Source organism: Lepisosteus oculatus, chromosome 9, assembly GCF_040954835.1.
Source record: "Lepisosteus oculatus isolate fLepOcu1 chromosome 9, fLepOcu1.hap2, whole genome shotgun sequence".
Classification (NCBI taxonomy): domain Eukaryota; kingdom Metazoa; phylum Chordata; class Actinopteri; order Semionotiformes; family Lepisosteidae; genus Lepisosteus; species Lepisosteus oculatus.
Window position 1 is genome coordinate 14,132,850 of NC_090704.1, and position 21,809 is coordinate 14,154,658.

Here is a 21,809-nt window from a genome sequence, read left to right on the forward strand (position 1 = left end):
AGATGTATCAATTTTTATTAGGCAGAGTTCTATCTGTAGGTGACAGAGATGTTTTGCTGTAAAGTTATGTTATTAGCACCAACAAAACAGGAGCAATGACCGTAAACATGCTGGTGAGTGGCAAAATTACTTTTCACCAACATCAAACAGATACCCACAGAAGGTTTAGGCTATGAAGATATCAATTTTGTATGCTTGTTGCACAGAGATAATGGATTTCATTGACCAAAGCTAATACAAAATCCCTTGGGACCAATAAACATCCCCGAATTCTCCATTCAGGGAATGTTTTTCATATTAATCACTCTGAAATTTGCACTATGTTATTGTTCCTGCTGGGCTATTCTCACTGTTATTAAAGTGCCTATGGCTTCAACATTAAAGTATGACTTTCAGCCATGATAGGTTTTTGGAAAAAAAAGTCCAAATCTCTTTAGAAAAAAATGTTCCTTGACATGATTTCAAAAATATTTTGTACTGCTTAAATATTGGCAATTTTACTTTTAACACATTCTGACTTTTCCCCCCCACCAAGCCGAACAACAGGATGATTGGTAAAAAGTAAAATAATGTACAAAAATAACTGAACTGGAAAAGAAACCAAGCCTTGAGAGCTTGTGAAAATAATTTCTAGAATAAAATTCTCATGATGCTTTCAAATCTTGTGCACAGTTTGCAGGGGTTTGAAGCTCAATTTAAGAGTTCATAGGTGAACAAGAAGGAATGCACTCTTTGCCAAAGTTAAGAAGTTTCTCTTAATTTCCTGTTTTCAATTTGCCTTACATTCCTGATGGGGTATCTGCTTTCCTGTCTTCTGCGGGAACCTTTTGGCTTTTGAAAAGCTTTACTTAAAATTAAAGACATCCAAAATTCGGAAAAGAAAAAGCATGCAGTTTAAGACTACATATTAGATTTCATACTTAAACAAGTTTTTGCACTTGTACAGAACAGTGTGGTTTTTAGAATTCTCCACTATTATGTTTTTATCCTTTTACAAATAAGCACATTTGTGCTCCTTTTCTATGACATGAATAAAACAAAATAAATCTAAAAACAAATTCCACCTGGGGGCTCTATTGACTGTTACATGTTCATCAATTTAATACAATAAGTTTCATTTTTCAAGCCAGCATTAAAACTCAGGGAAGCAGTTTAACTACTAATGTGAGTACCTCAATAATGATATTTCCTTGACATTCAAAAATAACAATCACTTTAATCAACCAAGGAAATTAAATTTAGTGACATGCAACTGCAGTTACATTTATAAAGCAAAAAGGCTCTAGAGTTTCTATTTGTGGGCAATGGTGAAACGGATCATTCTGTTAGAATGGAATAATAAGTGCACTTTGAGGGATGCCTTTCATAAGTTGTATAAACCTTTCCTCAGAGAGAGATGAAGTGAGGGCTAAGTACTTCCATTTTGATAACACAGTACCTGCAATGCATTTATGGAGAAACTGGGCTGTATTTTGCAAGGGTAATGTCATACTTCTTAACGGCAGTATTGTAAGAATTCCTCACTGCTCCATCATTTCTGAACAGGGCCCATGTTCTACTTCTGTGTTTAATTTAAAATAATTTTTAAGACGGAATGACTGAAGGGTAGGAGAGAACTTAAAGTAAAGTAAGAAAATTGACTTTCTCTAATCTCACTTCCGGTCCCAACAGCAAACCTGAAGCAAGCCTGAAGGTGACAGATTGAGCCTCCTTCCAGAAATACATGAAATACTACAAGAATTAAAGGATTATGTCTGAGAAATTGTATCTCAAAGTTAACTGATTACATTAGAATGGAAAGCAAGGTTTCCTTTCAAACATCAAGCCAGATCTTTAATATCTGAGTTTGCTCCAGGCGGCAGTAAATCGATGAATAGACCTGAGAATAGTTCGTAAAGGGAACCACCCACAGAAAATGAACAGGGGTGAAATGTCCAATTTCATTTTTTGTTATTGGTTCAGGCCTCACAGATGTCAGGAAGTACATTTCTTAATTGACTCCATTTCAAAGGAACAGGTAAAGATTAATTCCATGATAAAAGGTAAAGAAAAGAAACACTACATTTCAGCTCTGGATTCTTCTTCAGGGGTCAACACCATTAATTTCATAACTTGGCACTAAACAATACTGGATATGCAGAAGAGAGAATAATCACACCGAAAATGCAGTAGTATATTTTTGTTTCTGTGACCCAGATGGCAGGACAAAATATCATCAAATACTTCAGAACTTTGTGTTATGCGTTTGCATGTTCTAAATGTACTATGTGAGAGAGAGGGAAAGAAAGCATCCTTTTTATTTTGAATGCTGATATACAACACTGCCTGTAGATTGTAATCACAGCACTCCAAACTGCTGGTACTTGAGGAACAAAAGCACACATGTTTGGCACCATGTCTGCTTCCTGGAGTGTGTGAATAATCTGATGCTGGAGAACTGTAATAAAGACACACTCTGGGCTCAACTTTGGGAAAACGAAACGCAGCCAACTTAAATGAATGGACATAAAGATAAATCGCTACTCATTCTTACATTCTCAACCTATCTGAGATCAAAAATGAAAGGAAAAACTCTAACATAGTCTGATACATAATTTTCACTTTACATACTTCATATGTAAAGGAACTACTCCAAGAGAACAAGTTAATAAATATATTTAATAAATAGAAAAATAACTTTAAGATGAATAACCAAACAAACCCATAACAATAAATACACATACTGTATAGACGGGGATCTGAAGATAAAGGTACTTGGCCATGCTGGTATTGGACCTAATTTAGAACTAAAAGAAAACTCCTAACCTTTACACCTTTCATTCATATTTACAGTTTGATTTCCAAATATTTCCACATGGAAAAATGTTGAAGACATAGAGAAATGAAGAAAATGTTTTGGCAGGCAATGTTTTTCATGGAAACACTTAAGGAAAAATGTAGTGCTTAGGAGCCAGTGAACCTCACTGCCTTCTTGGGAGGTTCTGCATTTGAATATTTACACTTCGTGGGCTTCTTCTTGACTATGTGAAACGGACATTATTCACTGGCATCTGGGCCTTAGGAAAAGGAACAAGCTCTCCTCATTCTGAAGACCAATTGTTGTACCACAAATCCTTTCAAAACATTCTCCATCAATTTAATTTTTTGTCCTTTTACATTCCTCCAAAAGCTTGACATGGCAAACATGCTAAAGTGCCTGCTCTGCAGTTTTTCCCACTTGGACTAAGGCAGTCACATGATACAGTGTTTCACTAAGGCTGACAACAGGTATTCATGTTGTCAACTTTATTGGCAACGACTCTCAACTCAAGCCTAACTTATTTGCATCTCAGCCCACCCACAGGAAACCTCATGGTGACAGGACCCATTTCTCTTACTGCGCCAAAGGACAGCACAACTTTGCATTGTGATTTCTTCAATTACAGCATGACCATTTTTCAACTCACTTAAGGCAGGAGCTCATTATCATGTTTTCTCATTTGACTTTTGCTATTGATTTGATCTCTTCTTTGGTACAAGCTGACATCAGGCTTTATTTGAAGAAAATGCTGTTTCCTTCTCATTCAACCAAGTCATAGCACAGTTGTGTAAACCATCAGCTTTTCTAGGATGTACTCAATTTTTTTGTACACTGTTTATGTGAAACACAGACATTGCATTATTGTTCTCTGTCAAATTTTAACCAATATGTAACTTATAGTTATTGGCACTATTTTCTATAGAACCATGTACAGGGCCAAAGTGATTTAACAAGAAAATGAAAGATCCACCAATATAGAGTATTTGTATTTTCAATTTCTCATTTAAGCCAAGAAGTACTTATTATCTAAGAAAAAAATGTGAATTTGGTTGGATTTTACTGATTGTGTTATGCACATGGTGGTGTCATGTAAATCGGTTTTCTCGAACTCTTTTATAGTCAGTACAGTGTTATGGTAGTAAGCATTGCTGCCTTGCAGTGCTGGGGCCCTGGGTTCAATTCCAGACCTGGGGAACTATCCATGTGAAGTTTACACTGTATGTTCTCCCTTTCTTTGCATGGGTTCACTCCAGGTGGTTTCCTCCCACAGTCCAAAAACATACTGGCAGCTTAACTGGCTTCTGGGAAAATTGGCTGTGAGTGTGTGTGTTTGTGTGTTGGATGAGCTGACATGCCTCACTCCCGTTGATTGCTGGGACAAGCTCAGGCTTCCCTGCAACAGTGAATTAGAAGAATAGGATATATTCTTGGGTATAGGACACAACACCACCTCCTCTCCTTTTCCCTCTTTTTGAAGCACTACGTATGAAAGAACTAGTGGAAAAATAAACAATTTGGTCTGTGACATTTGCAGCCACAAATAACTCTGCAAGAATTTTTTTTATGTTGTGCTTTTTGGAGGTTCCAAGATAACATTTCACTACATTTAAATGAGTAAATGGGACAATCTGTTTTTTTATGTTGGTTATATTTCCTCTGGAAGACATAAAAAACATCTCCCTGCAATCATGGAAACAAATGTCATGGGATGGCCCTGCAATGATTGAAGTTTAATGTGTTTGTAAACTGCAGCCCATGCTTTAAGTGTTTCTACAGGGACTTTTCTCAGAAGCAGACCAAGTTTCCAACTGCTGCCTCTCTGTTTTACTGTAACTGGCAGGCATGTTACTGTAAATAAAAACAAAATCTTGCCAGTTTGGAAAAAAAAAACCCTACGGATTTATCTTCACTGAAACGTATAAAATCTCACAGTGCAAATTAGTTCAAGTCATGTTTCAAACTGGCACAGAAAATAAAGTGTGTTGAGAGGAAATAAATGGAAAATGTAACGCCAAAACAGAAGATAAATGCATTTTTAACCACTAGAGTAAGACAAATGTGGAATAGGTTACTGCATTAGTTTACAGTATCCAAAACACTGGAATCATTCATAAATTGGAACTGCCCCGAGGCTGCTGGTATGGCAAGATCACCAGGTTTGTAAGAACTTCTTCTGTTTTCCAACATTTCTCATGTAAAACTGTGAAGAAGCAAAGAGCAAATGTGCTCCCTGTGGAGCAACCAACACCCACAATCTAAATAGGAAGAGAAGCCCTTGGTTTGAAAAGCCACTGGGTCTTCCATGGATGTTAAATGGGATTCTTAGTCCCAGCATGAGCATCACAGGTAGGGATTTAAAAAGCCTATAAGTAAAAAAGGTCATCATAGTTGGCACAGAAGCACAAAGATTTGTAGGCAAAGAGTGCTATCTGAAGTGTGTCCCATGCTTCCCTGTACAAATATTCTAATTTCCACCATTTGTTGTAACATTAAACATCCTGCCTTGCCTGCAAATATGAAAGCATATGAAGAAAAAAAAAACAATGAAAAAAACACACAAATGTGTTCATACAGCTCATATTTCATTCGCCAGCCTCGTTGTCGCCCTCCATATGTAAATGGGCCATCTCGCTATGGAAAAATACTGCATATTAATTCCTAGATCAATAAACATGTTCTTGAAGAATACCCCTTCTACATCCCAAAGTATATCACAGAACAAAACAAGCAAGACTCTACACTAATGCAATACTATGAATGTTGGAGTGTGTAAAAGATGTAAATAGCATTTGTTTTCTTTCAACATTGTAAGATTATAGATGTGAGCCACACCTCATCTGTAATGGTAAGCGATTCAATAATTATGTTCAATTATGTCCCCAGCTGAAACCAAAATAAAACATTTTACAATGGGAAATCGTTGTAAACCTCATAGTAAAAGTTCTATTAATTCATTTATTTCACATACAACTTTGTGCCCCTGAAGCTGATAAACAGTTTTTTATTATGTTAAACTGCCAAATTCTCCTTTTTTACTTTGTATATTGTGGTAAGTTTATGAGAGCAGGTTCAATACATCTATCCAACTCTCCTTAATCACTTCAATATAATCTTGTGCTAAAATTCCAAACCAAATCTGTAATATAATTACTGTATTAACATTATTAAGAAAAGGTACATTTAACTGATTTTTACAGGATTCTTTTATGTTGTTTATGGTGTACGTAATAATTCTAGGCTTTGAATGAATCACATTGTGGGTCAAGCCTTTGTTAAAAACATAATCTTAGCCTCAATACATTTTTATTTATACCATTTAGAAGGATAATAGTAGACATGAGTTAAACATAAAGAACAAGAAGGCATTATATTATTCACATGTTAACTGCAACAGTTCTTCTCTGGCTTTAATCGAGGATCTTTATCATATCAATAGAGCAGCAATCACGCACAGCATAAGTCTGTTCTGCATTAACACAAACTCTTATCACAGTTTAAGGGAGTGAGAGAATAAAAAACGAAAACATTTTCTAATGGCTTTTTATGCACTGCGCAAAAGGTTGGCCAAAATCATTTTTCAGAAAGGCTTTGGAAAAGTTAAACAAATCTGACAGAGTAACTACAACAACCTTAATCTTTTCCAACTGTCGAAAATATTAAACAATACTGAAATGTATTACTTAAAAACATATCTTAGAATGCTTTCAAAACCTCGCCAAATGATCCCCCTTCCAAATTTCAAGGTCCCATAATAATAATAATATATATACTGTATACTTTTATAGCATTTACTGTATATTTAATATTATTGATTAAACTTGGTAAAAAAAACTTGGAGGTTTACATTTTTCGACGTTATATTGTGAAATCAACATTGTAATCAAATTATGGTTTCAGTACTGTTCACTATTCTTTTTTCTAACTTTTTAGGAATTGAACTCTTGCTAAAACAATATGATATTATGTGATGGAAACACAATAATCATGGGAGAAGTCCAATATTTTCTGGGATATTTTGTTTAAGGGAGTTTTACAAATTAACAGTGTTATTTTGAGATTCAAACCTAAGGTGTCGTGCCCTGATTGTTATATGAGCGTGCCATGGTTACAGAAAGGCAGACCATAGTTAAAGGAGCACAGATACTCAAAAGTGTCAAAGATCCTTTCCTCTTTTTTTTTTATGCCTGTGGCTTCCAGCTTGTTCTGGAACATTACTGTCACAGAAAGGGCTATTTTTGGACACAGAGCAAGTTTTTTTCCCCATGTCATTTTTTTTTTCTGGACTGTAAAAACATCTGTGCCAGAAAAGAAACAACACACCAGCTCTAAAGAGTAAAGAAGTGTGAGGTGAATCAATACTAGTTAAGTGCATGACTGACATCTCCACACAACAATGAACCACATTGTTCATTTGAAATGAGAACTTTTCTCTTTACTCTGTACTTAGTGGCCGCATTTCCAGGTGGTCTCCATAATGAAAAAAAAAAACATATTGCATTTATTAGCCTGTGAATGAGTTGCTTTAATGTATACATCACAGAAACTGTTGGAATCATGGGGTCAAGGCAGAAGGGCTGGGGTTGACATTAAAAACACGTTACTGTATCCTACAAATTGACTGTTCTCATGCTCAGAAAACACACACAGAACAGCATGAAGTTCACCATTCAAAAGTTCCTTGTCCAAAGTTTTCATGTATTAATTATATACTTCTATCCATCCATTCCAACTGCTCCATTCCAATTCAGGGTTGCAGGTTACACCCTGGACAGGACACCAGTCCATCGCAGGCCACACAGTGACACACAGTTTCACACCAGGCCAATTTTCCCAGAAGCCATTTAACCTACCAGTATGTCTTTGGACTGTGGGAGGAAACCTTAGTACCCAGTGGCTGAAGGATGCAGAGCAGGGCTCTGAGTGATCAGCAAGTGGCAGGTGAAAGTAAAAATGACAGCATCGCGCTGGAAGCTGGGTGCAGTGACACTTAGTTCGAACACAACAAAGGAAGATGCAGACTTCATGCTCAAAGAGATAGCAACGGTCTCCGAGAGCATGATCAAAGGTACGAGCGACGGGTCAGTACACAATTGGTCAAAACTGGCATACACACCGAGATCGTGAGGCTGGGAACCCCTCAAGAGAAAGGGTAGCAGTGTTTGGGAACATGCCGGACACTCAAGGGAATAACCTGGATGACAGAGCACTGAGCAGGAGATGAGGCAGGATTTAAATACTGGAGAAAATACCAGGGATAATAAGGTAAGTATCTACAGTGCCTTGCGAAAGTATTCGGCCCCCTTGAACTTTTCAACCTTTTGCCACATTTCAGGCTTCAAACATAAAGATATAAATTTTTTATTTTATGTGAAGAATCACCAACAAGTGGGACACAATTGTGAAGTGGAACGAAATCTATTGGATTTTTTAAACTTTTTTAACTAATAAAAAAATGAAAAGTGGGGCGTGCAAAATTATTCGGCCCCCTTGCGTTAATACTTTGTAGAGCCACCTTTTGCTGCGATTACAGCTGCAAGTCGCTTGGGGTATGTCTCTATCAGTTTTGCACATCGAGAGACTGAAATTCTTGCCCATTCTTCCTTGCAAAACAGCTCGAGCTCAGTGAGGTTGGATGGAGAGCGTTTGTGAACAGCAGTTTTCAGCTCTTTCCACAGATTCTCGATTGGATTCAGGTCTGGACTTTGACTTGGCCATTCAAACACCTGGATACGTTTATTTGTGAACCATTCCTTTGTAGATTTTGCTGTATGTTTGGGATCATTGTCTTGTTGGAAGATAAATCTCCGTCCCAGTTTCAGGTCTTTTGCAGACTCCAACAGGTTTTCATCCAGAATGGTCCTGTATTTGGCTGCATCCATCTTCCCCTCAATTTTAACCATCTTCCCTGTCCCTGCTGAAGAAAAGCAGGCCCAAACCATGATGCTGCCACCACCATGTTTGACAGTGGGGATGGTGTGTTGAGGGTGATGAGCTGTGTTGCTTTTACGCCAAACATATCGTTTTGCATTGTGGCCAAAAAGTTCGATTTTGGTTTCATCTGACCAGAGCACCTTCTTCCACATGTTTGGGGTGTCTCCCAGGTGGCTTGTGGCAAACTTTAGACGAGACTTTTTATGGATATCTTTGAGAAATGGCTTTCTTCTTGCCACTCTTCCATAAAGGCCAGATTTGTGCAGTGTAAGACTGATTGTTGTCCTATGGACAGACTCTCCCACCTCAGCTGTAGTTCTCTGCAGTTCATCCAGAGTGATCATGGGCCTCTTGGCTGCATCTCTGATCAGTCTTCTCCTTGTCTGAGCTGAAAGTTTAGAGGGACGGCCAGGTCTTGGTAGATTTGCAGTGGTCTGATACTCCTTCCATTTCAAGATGATCGCTTGCACAGTGCTCCTTGGGATGTTTGAAGCTTGGGAAATCTTTTTGTATCCAAATCCGGCTTTAAACTTCTCCACAACAGTATTACGGACCTGCCTGGTGTGTTCCTTGGTCTTCATGATGCTCTCTGCGCTTTCAACAGAACCTTGAGACTATCACAGAGCAGGTGCATTTATACAGAGACTTGATTACACACAGGTGGATTCTATTTATCACCATCAGTCATTTAGGACAACATTGGATCATTCAGAGATCCTCGCTGAACTTCTGGAGTGAGTTTGCTGCACTGAAAGTAAAGGGGCCGAATAATTTTGCACGCTCCACTTTTCATTTTTTTATTAGTTAAAAAAGTTTCAAAAATCCAATAGATTTCGTTCCACTTCACAATTGTGTCCCACTTGTTGGTGATTCTTCACATAAAATAAAAAATTTATATCTTTATGTTTGAAGCCTGAAATGTGGCAAAAGGTTGAAAAGTTCAAGGGGGCCGAATACTTTCGCAAGGCACTGTAATTAACTGGATGCATGGGGCACTGATAATCGCCCATACTGTGTACAGATAGCTCCGTCAGCAGCTTCAGCTTGCATGGAGATGTTAGTTATCATAGCGACATGGGGGTTTAACTACTACTGTACCCCAAAGATTATTTTATGTCACAATTTATTAAGTTCTTAATGTCACAAATAGGTGTTTAAATAAAAAAAACAGTATCAATAATACAACACATAAAACTCCCAAGAGGTGATTTTAGTGTTTTAGGACACCCTTGTGTATACCACCCCAAGCTTCATGTTATTAAAGAATGTGTTCCCTCATCACTTTTTTAGGGGTTTTTACTGTGTTAACCTACAGTATGAAATCTATGTCTTTTCAGGTTCAGTGAGCCTTAAGTTCTTTTCATTTCCATGTTGTGTGCAGCTGGAACTAAAAAATGGGTATCTGGAGAAATCTGTGGCTTACTCACAACTGTCGCAGCTTTTCTCTTTGAATGATATATACCTCGTGCTGTTTCATAAATTTATTGCTGTCATAAAGCATTCAATTAAGCAGAATCCTAGAAGCCATGAGAGAATTCTAACACCTGGCCTGAGGTCAACCAACACTAACTGTTTACTTAGTCAATGATCAGGACTGAAGTTTTGACAGATTAATAAAAATGCCAAGCGGTTTCATGTCTTGATGAAGAGTCCTGTCATAATGATTTTCCTTCATGCCATGTGCTCTGTGCGGAGTAATCTAATAAAGGTTATTAGGGTAATCATAAGGACGATGACATTAATCACATGAAGCACAATGAAAGCATTATGTCACTTAATGAAACCAGGTAATTACTGTATTTAATGGAAATGATGCAAACCTAAATAATTGTGTAGAATTTGTTCAATATTTTGTTCAATACAAAAATAAGAGAATTAGAATGTAGCAGCAGCAAATGAAATTCAAAAAGATTTATATGAAGTTCATAACTGGGCAGATACTGTGCCTGGCAGAGAGTGTAGACAAGTGCAACATACTGTATTACTGTATACAGGTAGCAAAAATATGAACTATCAATACAAAACGGGAAAGGCTGAACTTGAAAGACCAACTTTTGGAAAAAACTAAATTGTTTATATTGAGATCAAATTTACATCTCCTATACAATGTGGGAAAGCAATAAAAAGGCAAGCAAAATGTCAGGATACATATTTATAAGAGTAGAAATGAAATAATGTTGAATTCAAATTGCATAATGCACTATTAACACCTTCTTTAAAACAACTGTGGTCATCAACTGGCAAAAAAATATTGCTGCTCTGAAACAGCCCAGAGAAGAACAACCAGATAGTCCTGCTCTGACAGGTTAAAAGAGCTAAACCTTTTTAGTCTTATACAGAGAAGACCACAAAGTTAACCCAATGAACAGTGAAACATGAACCAGATGACACAAGTGGAAACTCTGTGGAAGTTCATTAGAACAGGAATCATTTCTTTAAGCAAGGAGTAAAGAAAGCACGGATTTCATCCGGCAAAGTTAGCAACTACCAATATGACAGGGCTCAATGGCTTGCTCTTGTTCATAACCATTCTTATGCTCCACTGATGTTCTTAATATTAAACTGGCGCACTACCTAACAATTACTGTAGGTCTCTGAATGAAAGAATCAATATGTATCAATGTGTTTGTGACAAATTAGTAAATTAAAGAATTTAATAATATTATAAAAGTTCTTATAAAAATGAGCAAAAGTACATGTTGGGAGGAATGGTATCCTGTGAGATTACAAAGTATGCTGGAAAAAAAATATTGTTTGGTCTCAATCCAGAAGACATCAACAACTGATATGATTTACTAGGTAACAAGCTGACAGAAAAAGAGTTCAACCAACAACTTATTTTCCTGCTGCTGCAAAATGTGGAATGATCTGCCATAAAGTATTAGTGCTTTTAAAAACAGAAAGATAGCTCAGTGTAAATTTAAATGAAACTGAATCTGTAAGTGGGCCAATCTTTATGATCCTGCTTTTCCAACATTTCCTTGGAAAATGGCAAACAGCCTCGTCACACATCATTTCATAAAAATGTGCAACTGCTGTACATCAGAGCTGCCCTTAAGGGCAATAACGGATCTATAAAAAGATTCTGACTGATGGTGTTAATTATTCTAAAAAACCCTAAAAATTTGTGATTAGCAGAGCTCCTTTTAAATAAAAACATAAAAGCACCGTCTACTATTTCAAGTAAAAATAGAAAATATATTACATTGAACACAGATACCATTCCAGCATTTGAAGAACTGCTACAGAGCAGTTGTCATTCTTCATAACTGCACCTTGCAGATGCGCACTGCATAGATTTCAATATATTCACAAATTGAAAGCAGAATGAATACCAGTGAGTATTTGTGTTTTATTACACATATTCTACAGTTGTAGTTATAGATTAGACAGAACATTACAAATTCTGTGATAAATCCCTTCAGATACCATCCATTCACAGTGGCGTGATGTGCAGAGAAGGAAGAAAAACATTTCTGCTCAGAACTAGTATTGCAAGTGAAGTAAAAAATCTTCTTTTATGATGATGCATTGGCTTATGGTACAGTATGTCTGTGTCCTTTTCTCCACAATGATTTAATATCCAATAAGGATTCAAAATTCCCTATTAAATCTAAATCTTCTTATATTTAAACATGTTTTGCCTAAAATTTATACTTAAGCATTCAAAATTGAGTAAGGCAGGTATTTAAACTGAAACCTTTTAAAGTGAAGAAATGTAATTAAAATCCTTCCTGTCATAGGTACTGAATATTGGATATCTTGCAATATATGACTTATATACAGTATGAAGATATATCATGTCATATAAGTATTTAACTAGATATGCAGTCTGAATAGTAATTTACTGTATGCAACTGCTAAAAGAACTGCCTTAATAAATAGAGCAATCAAATAAAATATACACAATATTGTTTTCTGCTGAATCCAGAATTAAAATACTAGCACCTTAACATATCTGGATTTTTCACAACATTACAAGAAACACAAATATGAAAAGATAAACCAGGCAGTCTAAAGGGGAGCTGTCAACAGATGTTACACATAATATTTGGAATGAACACTGTGATCTGTGTCTTTTTGTAACTGCATTAGGCTAACTGTCAAGTGTACCATTTGAAGACACACGAGAGAAGTTATTGCCTTCGGCTTACCCGTGATAAGTCTTATTAAGTTTGTCACATTTCCTTGAATGGTTTTGTGGTATATATTAGGCACTTAAAAGCTTAGAAACATGGCAGGTTACAACACAAAAGTAAAATACACTTACGGCAAAGGTTTTCCTGGGTTCGGGGGTGAAACTAGGCCTGAAAAAGAACACAGAAATGTACTTTGGATCAGTTGACCACAGATTTCTTACACATGTTGCTAGGGCAAACCATGGGTGGTTTTATAAGACAGTTTTACTAAGCTCATGTTGACGGAGTAGAGATTTACCTTTGATCATCAGTACTGGGTAAATTATATAGATTTATTTAGTTAAACATGAAGTTACACATTAAATTACTTTAATTGTATTGCTGGCCCGAAGCTTGTCAAAATATCCACTACCATGTGTCCTACGTTTATAGCATTTTCCTCAGCTACAATTGCAGCTTTTTGCTTCTTAACTGGGGTGTCCTTCCCCAGTACGGTAAAACGACTTAGAATCCGCAGTTCAAGGAGACCACAATACATAAATAAACACATGCAATACGTACGTAACTGAAAACATTTTGATATTCATTTTAAAGACACACTGGCTACTCACATTGTCATTATGCAAGTTGTTACTGCTATATTTCATTCAAATAAAGCCAAATATCTGTATGTTTATCACTAAAAAATGTAAAAAGAAAGTGAAAAGTACTTTTCAGAACTGCTTGCTGGCTTTAAACATTAGATGTTTCTCTAGGTCAGATTACTTTGGATCAGGCTTTTCTTTTACCTTACAATATAAGGTATGTGCAAAGGCTAGCTTTTAGGTATGACTAAAAGATGGCATTTTGATTGGAGGTAAGAAACACTGCACAACGTTTACATTTTTTGCTTTGAACTTGAAGACGAGGTTACTGTTAAATCTCACCGAACTTGACAAAGAGGACTCCGGTTGTGGACACGGTGCCCTTGACGTTGGTGGCAACGCACTGGAAGTAGCCGGTGTCTGTCGTGTCAAGATTGCGGATCCTGAGCCGGGAGCCGTAGCTGGTGGCACGAAAGGATACCCTCCTGGGCTCCTGGACTACCGGGGCATCATTCTTGAGCCATCGGATGACAGGAGTGGGGTTCCCTGACACCTTACAGTGCAGCTCTGCAGTCTGGCCCTGAGATGTAGTGATGTTGTTCATCGGGGCTTCCAGCTTCAAGAAATAATCTGTCCAAAAGAGAGAGGCACACAATTGTGCCCTTTACTAAAAACCTGTACTGTAGGTTCAATTATGGTGAGCTTTTCTAAACAGTGTAGCTGATTTAATTTACTTCAGAAAAAAAAGTAAGGAAAATAACCATTTCATTAATAAAAAATAAGATAATATTTTTTATGTTCTATCATCTGTTACTTGTCAGTAGAACCTGTCATTATTTCTCAGAACCGCCTTCCTAACGTTGCATTATTCTCCTCAGTAAGTTCAGTGGTTAACGAAAATGAAATTACAAGGAAATCCTCCAACAAACTGAAAAATCTGGATGTGGAGCAGTGATTGATTCAAATAACATTCCTGCTACCTCTTGTTCCACTCCCATGCTTCCAGCTAAAGCCTGTGCAACCTTGGGTTTGAATGAGCATGACCCACACAAAAATAAATACCAAATCCCAGAATTTCTGCCACAGTTTATCCAAAGGAAATATCAACTCTTAATACTGACACAAATTCCATCCCACACTGAAGACACATTTCTGAATCCTGCTCTGCATAACTCACAAAATTGCAACAATTTTCTTTTTTTTGTGTGTGTAATTACTTTGACTCTTGGTTAAAAATCCTTTACAAGATGTTTTGTGGTTGCCGCTGTGGTAGCAAATTATTAGGCTTTTCACCATCAGACGGCTTTGCCAAAGGGGTTTCAAAAACACTTGTGTCACAGAAAACCCTGGAAACTCACCCTCCAAACCTGTTAAGTCTAGCCAGACATATTCCTGGTTTTGAGTGTCTGCCAATATAAACATGACATCTCCACATTTTAAACTGCATGAAGAGCAAACACTGCTTGTGGTAGCTCTTCAGAAGCCCAGCGCAGAAAGCAGGAATCATTTCAGCTGACTTTGATGAATGTAATGGTACAAACTATTAATGATGGTGTACACAGCAGACAAAATGAAAACCTGTATTTTCCACGGTTAGTTCAATATGCAAAGTCACTGACAGTATGCCTTGGTGTACGTGGCTGTGTGTATGTCAGTGGAGTTGGTGTGCCACTGGAGATGCCAGGCTGATCCCATGATGGTTCCCTAAAATTACCTTCTAACTATGCGACAAGATTGGTGGAGGTCCCTTAGAGATCTATGCAAATTAGTCATTTGTGCACTAAATGAATGAATTTGGCAGTGTAGGTAAATTCAAATACTTATTGCTCCAATACACATCTGTGTGTACATAATGTAGGTGTCTGTTTTAAAGCAGCTTGTGAATGGCTCAGGGAAGGATATTGCAATACTAAGAACTTGACTATGAAGAATCCCAACATCTTCTGTGTAGCTTTCAGAGCAGCTTCAAGGAGGGGGGCAGCACCCCCCACAGCTGCATTAGGGATGACTACTGCCCTGAAAGGAAGGATGATCATATACCGTTAACTTATTAAACTTAGCCAAGAGACCAGCCTGGCAGCCAACTGCTTTTTTTAGGAGACACACTTCTCAAATACCTTTGTTGTACGGCTGTTGAAAAGTTGGATCCAAGATGTGAAAGAAGGAAAAAATAAATCTGTCAGTCAGACCATTTCACTGTCTGCTTTTTTATTACATGCATGTTTCCTTCTTTCCCATAGCTTTTTAAAACAAATTAAAAAAACGTGTTGTTATGAGGTTAGGACATGAAAATCATGCAACTTGTAACTTGCATGTTTCTTTTTAATAATTTCCTTGGCTGACATTTTATCTAAAGGATCTCAAAGGAGTTACAATTACCTGTTTTTTTACATGCCAATTTTGGTACCCATTTATACAATTGAGTTTGCTGGAGCAACCTAGGTAAGTACTTTGCTCAAGGGTACAGAAGCAGTACACATACCTAGGATTTGAATCCTCAACCTTCTAGTCAGGAGTCAGTGCCCTAACAAAATTATGATATTTAATTATGACACTGGCCTAACTAATTGAGTTATAACATTGGCCTACAATACCTGCTTTTGTGACTACAGAAATGGTTGTGGAACACTGAATTCAAAAACACTCTTTGATTAATTGTGTTAGTTCATTCACAACAGATCTGTCAAAGGTGTGGCAATACTTCTATGTAAGTACAGCAAGGACAGAACAGTTGTACATCGTGTTTTAATCATGGTGTAAGATCATATATACCAGCATTTCCCTCCGGTCACTAATTATAAGATGCAAAAACATACATCTATGAGCTTTAAATCAAAAGCTTGCATTAAGGCTTTTCAAGACCTTGAATCCAAGTCTAAGCCCTCACGTGTCCAGAATTTATTTGTTCATTGCTATCTGACAGCCACAGAGAAGGATTTCAATAAACTATTGGTTTTATTAGTTCTCAAGAATGCATGAGAACACTTGGCTTTCCTTATCCAGGGCACCTATTTCAAGAGTCATAGTAATCTAAAGACAATAATTTCTTCGTTTTATTTTGTAAAGGGGGCCTTCAGTCTTTCCATGGATTCTTTCTAAAGAACATAAACTGGTCCCTTCTGGCGTTTTTCTTGGCAGACTGTGTCCTCTCTTTCAGACTGATGTCAGACTCTACAGGGATTTTTTCATCTTTCTGCGTGCAATAAGATGACTGGCTTTTCTCGTCATCTTCCCTATCTTATTCAGACAGGCCACAGTGAGCGATAACTCCAGAGAAAAGGCAGCTTTGCTTTTCTTCGTAATTATTTCCCGATAAATAACTTAATCTTCCAAATGCTGAGTCATAATGTTTAAAAACAATATAGAATACATTGCAGAAATGATTGCAGACCATCCCTTGGTCACTGATTTAACACATCCTTGAAGGCCATTCTTAGGATTTTTGATAACTTCATCAACACACATTTTAATGTGAAACAATTCAGCGTGTGATTTAATTTGGGGAAAAAATATTTCTCAACGTCCTGGGGGTGATATCACTGAAAACAAGAGGGAAAATATTTTTTGGAGGAACAGTGCTATCTTTTGTAAGGGGAAAAGTCAAAGGCATTGTCTGTAAAATCATTTCACTGATGCTGAGGTGCATTTATGGACTACATTTAAATTTATTATTACTATATCACTATTTATGTGAGAAACCCAGGTTTAAGAGGCATGAATCAAATTGATTTAATGATAGCCTAAAGGCTCATTGACCATATGTCTAGATTTAATTGTTCCCAAGGAGCCTGAACAAATTTGTGGAAAGGACTTCAGTGTCCACACCCTTTTCAGTTTGACAGTACGCTCTCTCTTTCATTAAGAACATCTCATTAATAAAGTTCATGATCGTAATGTATGAAGTGCTAATTTGCTATTGTGAATATTTAGCATAAGAAATAGAGGGGCAAGACCCTACATCATTTTTCACAATACAGTTAAAAATATACTAAGGCTCAAAAACTGTTTAATTAAACAAGTAAATAAAATAATGGAGCCAAAAAAAAAACAAAATAAAATATTACTAAAGTGAATTTTGAATTAAAAGCTCTGCTAAAATGTTCTGAATATTTATTTGGAGAAGTACTTTTGTCTACAAACTCTGGGCATAGCTCATACACACACAAAAAAATTGTTTTACTATTTCATGCACTTTTCTGACAACAGCAATGAGATGTATGTGCCACCATCACTTTCCCATTAAACTAGACTAGAATTGTGGTGGTCTTGTGTGGAACTTGACCCAGTCTAGTTATAACACAGCAGATATTTTAAAACAGCCTAAAACTGTTTTGCTTTTGTCAAGGGGATTGCTTTTGTCAAGACTAACAACTCTGAAAACTCTAAAAGACTGATCAATTCCCACAGTGCAACTCAGACAGATTACATGTTAGACACGACTACAAAAAAAACCCTCCTGGACTAATCTCACCTTTCCAGATATAGAAGAGTCCTCTTTTTCTCAGAGGTCCCTCTTATCCCTTTGCCTTCAACTTCAATATGTACTTTCAATTAAACCTCAGGAAATTTAGAGCAGAAACAATAAAATACTGAGTGTGACCTTTAGCACTCTTCACCTTTAAACTGATCCATTCAGATTACTAACGAAAAGGCAAATAACGGTACTCAGAGAAACATCCAAGCACGCTCTGCTGCAGCCGATAATTGGGGATAATAGCGTGGGACAGTTACAAGACTGTTGGGGGAATTTAAGAATTTCATCTGAAATTGTCATCATCAGTCTGATATCTCCTGCACTGCCAGGATTAATGTGAAACAGCATTTCTTGACTTAAATTTTATATTTGAACAATGGAGTGCATCTCCAAGAGGTCATCTCAGCTAGGAAAGAAATGTCTCTACCATTTGCCCACTATTGTTTCCACTTCAATGTTGAGTAGTCTGAAAATGAACCAGCAAAACGAGACAACAGATAACTGAATTAAAAAAAAAACATGGTGTTAATAGATCCTTGGGTTTGGAGGTGTCAGTCCCTCACTTGACAAGCTTACCTAACAATCTAATGTTTCTAATGTTTTCAACCAACGGAAAATGTGAAAAATTAAAATAAAATGTGAATAATATGTCCAAAATAAAAAATAAAGAAGAATGGCTGTTAGACTTGCTCACCAGATCCTAAATCGATGCAAGGAATATATTTTATTTTGGTTTTGTGACAGAGCCAGCTAAGGTTTCTCCCCCTGGTATGCCTCAGAACTGTGAGGTCTACAATGTTAAACACCAAAGCCACTGAATAACAATCTAGCTCTAGAGCAATGCAGATTTGCTTTCCATAGAATGTCAGTCTGTTTCTATACTCTCTGGCTTTCTGAGCTCAGTGGCTTCCTGTAACTGGAGCTCCTCAAGTAATGATAAATTAAATTCATTTTTATGGGAGTGCAGCAAGGGGACAAACAAAGCACAGCGTACACCAGGGTTGGAAAAAACAACCATAAAGTAAACTTTCAGTAGTTTAATTACTGATCTGTCACAAGCTTTACCTCAGGATTTTTAGGTAAGACCAAAATCATATCATCCAGCCCTAATCCAAACCGTATATGTGTAAATGCGAAGCAAGACCAATTTACATGTTTTGCCCTAAGGATAACATTACAGAATGTTGCTAGTTTGGAGAAGGTAAACAAAGACAGACCAGGCTAATTAAATCCATCTGACACCACTGCGAGCCTGCAGCCTAGGCCAGGGCATTGAATTCTCATGGTGCTCCATGGAAAAAAAAAGTTATTAAAGATGCTCTGCTGGAACATAAGGTTTTGCAGCAGAGGAGTTGTAAATATATTGACAACCTCCACTTTCAAAAACTATTAACAGAATTTAAGCTGTCTTTTTTTCCCCCTCATTTCAAAGGTTTTGCACTTACCTTAACCTCCTGGGTTTCTGAAAAGATTGCTTTTTTAGAGACAGATATCTAAACATATTCAGGCGGTGCAGTGGCTCTGTGGCTAGAAAGTTGCCAGTTTGGATCCTGTGGCTGGCAGAGGAAGCCTGCTCCGTTGGGCCCCTGAGCAAGACCTTAACCCCAACTGCTCCAGGGGTTATAAATGGCTGACCCTGTGCTCTGACCCCAAGCTTCTCTCCCTGTCTGTGTCCCCCATGGAAAGCAAGTTGGGGTATGCAAAAAAAGAAATTCCTAATACAAGAAATTGTATATGGCCAAAAAAGTGATCTTATCTTATTACCCAAAACTATATTTTCTCACCGGATGCAGCTGTCAGGTATCACAATCGAGGCATCAGACTATACTGACTGAATGCAACACTTTCCAGATTGCGATGCATTTCCAAGAAAAGCACACCAACAAAATAAAATATATCTCCTTACCTTTGTCTGCATCACTGGAAATATTCCATGATGGAGTTGCTGTCAATTGAGGATCTGGAAGCAAATCAGATCCTACAAAACAAAACAAAAACAATGCAATCACCAATCTGTGTGGGATCATTGTCTGGTATAGAAACAGCATGCGAAGGCCATAATCCTAGTTTATGACAATGAATAAAACACAAATATGTACTTCCAGCAGCTTTCTGCTATTATTCATCTCCATATTGTCTTCTGTCTCTGCAGATACTATCTAGATGTGATTCTGCAGAGAGAAAAATTGCTTTTGCTGATCACAACTTAGTGCTGACGTATCGTGACATCCCCCTCGACATTGCAGAATTAAGTTTTCAACTTTGGCCAGCAAGCCTTTATTATAATCTGTTTTTTGTTTCCTCTCTCCAAAGCCAAAAACTCACCCATATGTAAAATTAACTTAGTAATATATCATCTCCGCTCCCAGCAGGTTTTACTTGCTAAGTGAATAAATTGTCAATGTGCTGACAGTCTCAGAGCTCTTTTGGCACTGCAATGTGCAGAAATAACTCTCTTGGTATCCCCTGGCCCTAATTAACACCTGGAAACCTACTGACTGCCACAGACAGGTCTCCTGAACTCAGCACTGACATCTGCAAACACAGAAGCAAATTCAGAGCACCGATGAATTTGTTAACTGGATTGTTTCTTTTCAGAGGCATGGAGACTGAAGCACAGGGATATGGTTCTCTTTTCATCTAGTTAGAGAACCAAAGTTTGATTTTGGGATAAAAGAGATGCCAATATTGATGCAACAATCTGCCATTTTCTTTTTTCTTACACCAAGGTCCAAATAATTTCTCTTTTTCAGTCAGTGGATCTGGCATGTAACATACACATCAACGGCATTCATGGTACAGAGTAAACATTTGCGTGGAATAGGACTGTCAAACACCAGTTGACCAACACAATGTACAAGTAAGTAAATTGGTACTCTTTGAAAGTCCTCTTCCACATCTGTTTTCCTTTTACAATAATCTTTCTATTGCAGTATATTCTCAACAGCCAACCTGGCAAAAAGAGTAAGCAGGTTCTGCAAAGCCATCGGGCAGAAGGAGCCACTCTCAGTAAAGGGCAACAGTTGTTGGAAGAGCAAGTGTGGGAGAGAGACACTGTTGTGGCGCAAGTGTGAAACTGTTAAGTGGGTGTTAATCTGTCGTAAAACATGACGCGTGTTAAAACGAAGAGCCTTTAACGAGGCCTGGAAATTAGTTCACACCTGGCGTCACAGGTTGCACCTCCACCATGCCACAGCAGAAAGTTGTCAGGCTGCCCTGCTTTCAGTACTGTCAAGTCAGCATTGAGGGTGCTGTGCTGAACGGCGCATGTGAATTGTTTTCTTACTGTACTCATAGGATAACGTTGCACACGACAGCTGCCTAAAAACAGGTGGCTGAATGCTTGCTAGAGTCACAGTGGAATAAAGCAATGTGTAAACAATCATTAAATTATTTTTTTTGATGAAAGACTGGGTGATTCTCCTCTTCTACAGTGCTTAGTGGGTAACCTACTGAGGACATGGAGTAAAGCAGTCACATGTGATTCCAGGAGCTTAAAGGCTAGAAGATGCATATAATCTATATGCCAGCTATATAATACTATAACTCTTATCACTAACTCCTTTCATATCATTTTATTTTGTCAATTATAATAATGTTTGGGGGAGCCTAACGAATATGTAGTAGTGAACTCAAATGATAAAATGGCCTGTTCATCTGACTTTGATGAATGCAGGTCAATGGTTGGGTGAAATCAAATTTAAATGCACCCAGCAAATAAAATCTACTAACACAGAGCCTGATTGCAGGTTTCCAAAACAAAAATGCCAGCAAAAACTAAAAAGATTATAACTTGTCTTGTAACAGGAGATGGCTTGAAGTTCTGTGCAAACTGGGCCCGGGTACAAATAAAGTGATACTGAAAAAACAAGAGCACAAAA

At 37.5% G+C, this 21,809-nt stretch overlaps 1 protein-coding gene across 1 annotated transcript in view; it reads right to left on the reverse strand.

Moving 5' to 3' along the window:
- ror1 (receptor tyrosine kinase-like orphan receptor 1) overlaps positions 1-21,809 on the reverse strand; it is a 115,545-nt gene that overhangs the window by 15,610 nt on the left and 78,126 nt on the right. The window contains exons 2-4 of the mRNA XM_015355673.2: positions 19,835-19,906; positions 13,797-14,084; positions 13,002-13,038 (exon numbers count right to left, since the gene is read on the reverse strand). Coding sequence (XP_015211159.1) covers positions 13,002-13,038; positions 13,797-14,084; positions 19,835-19,906 — 397 coding nt within the window. The remainder of the gene's footprint in view (positions 1-13,001; positions 13,039-13,796; positions 14,085-19,834; positions 19,907-21,809) is intronic.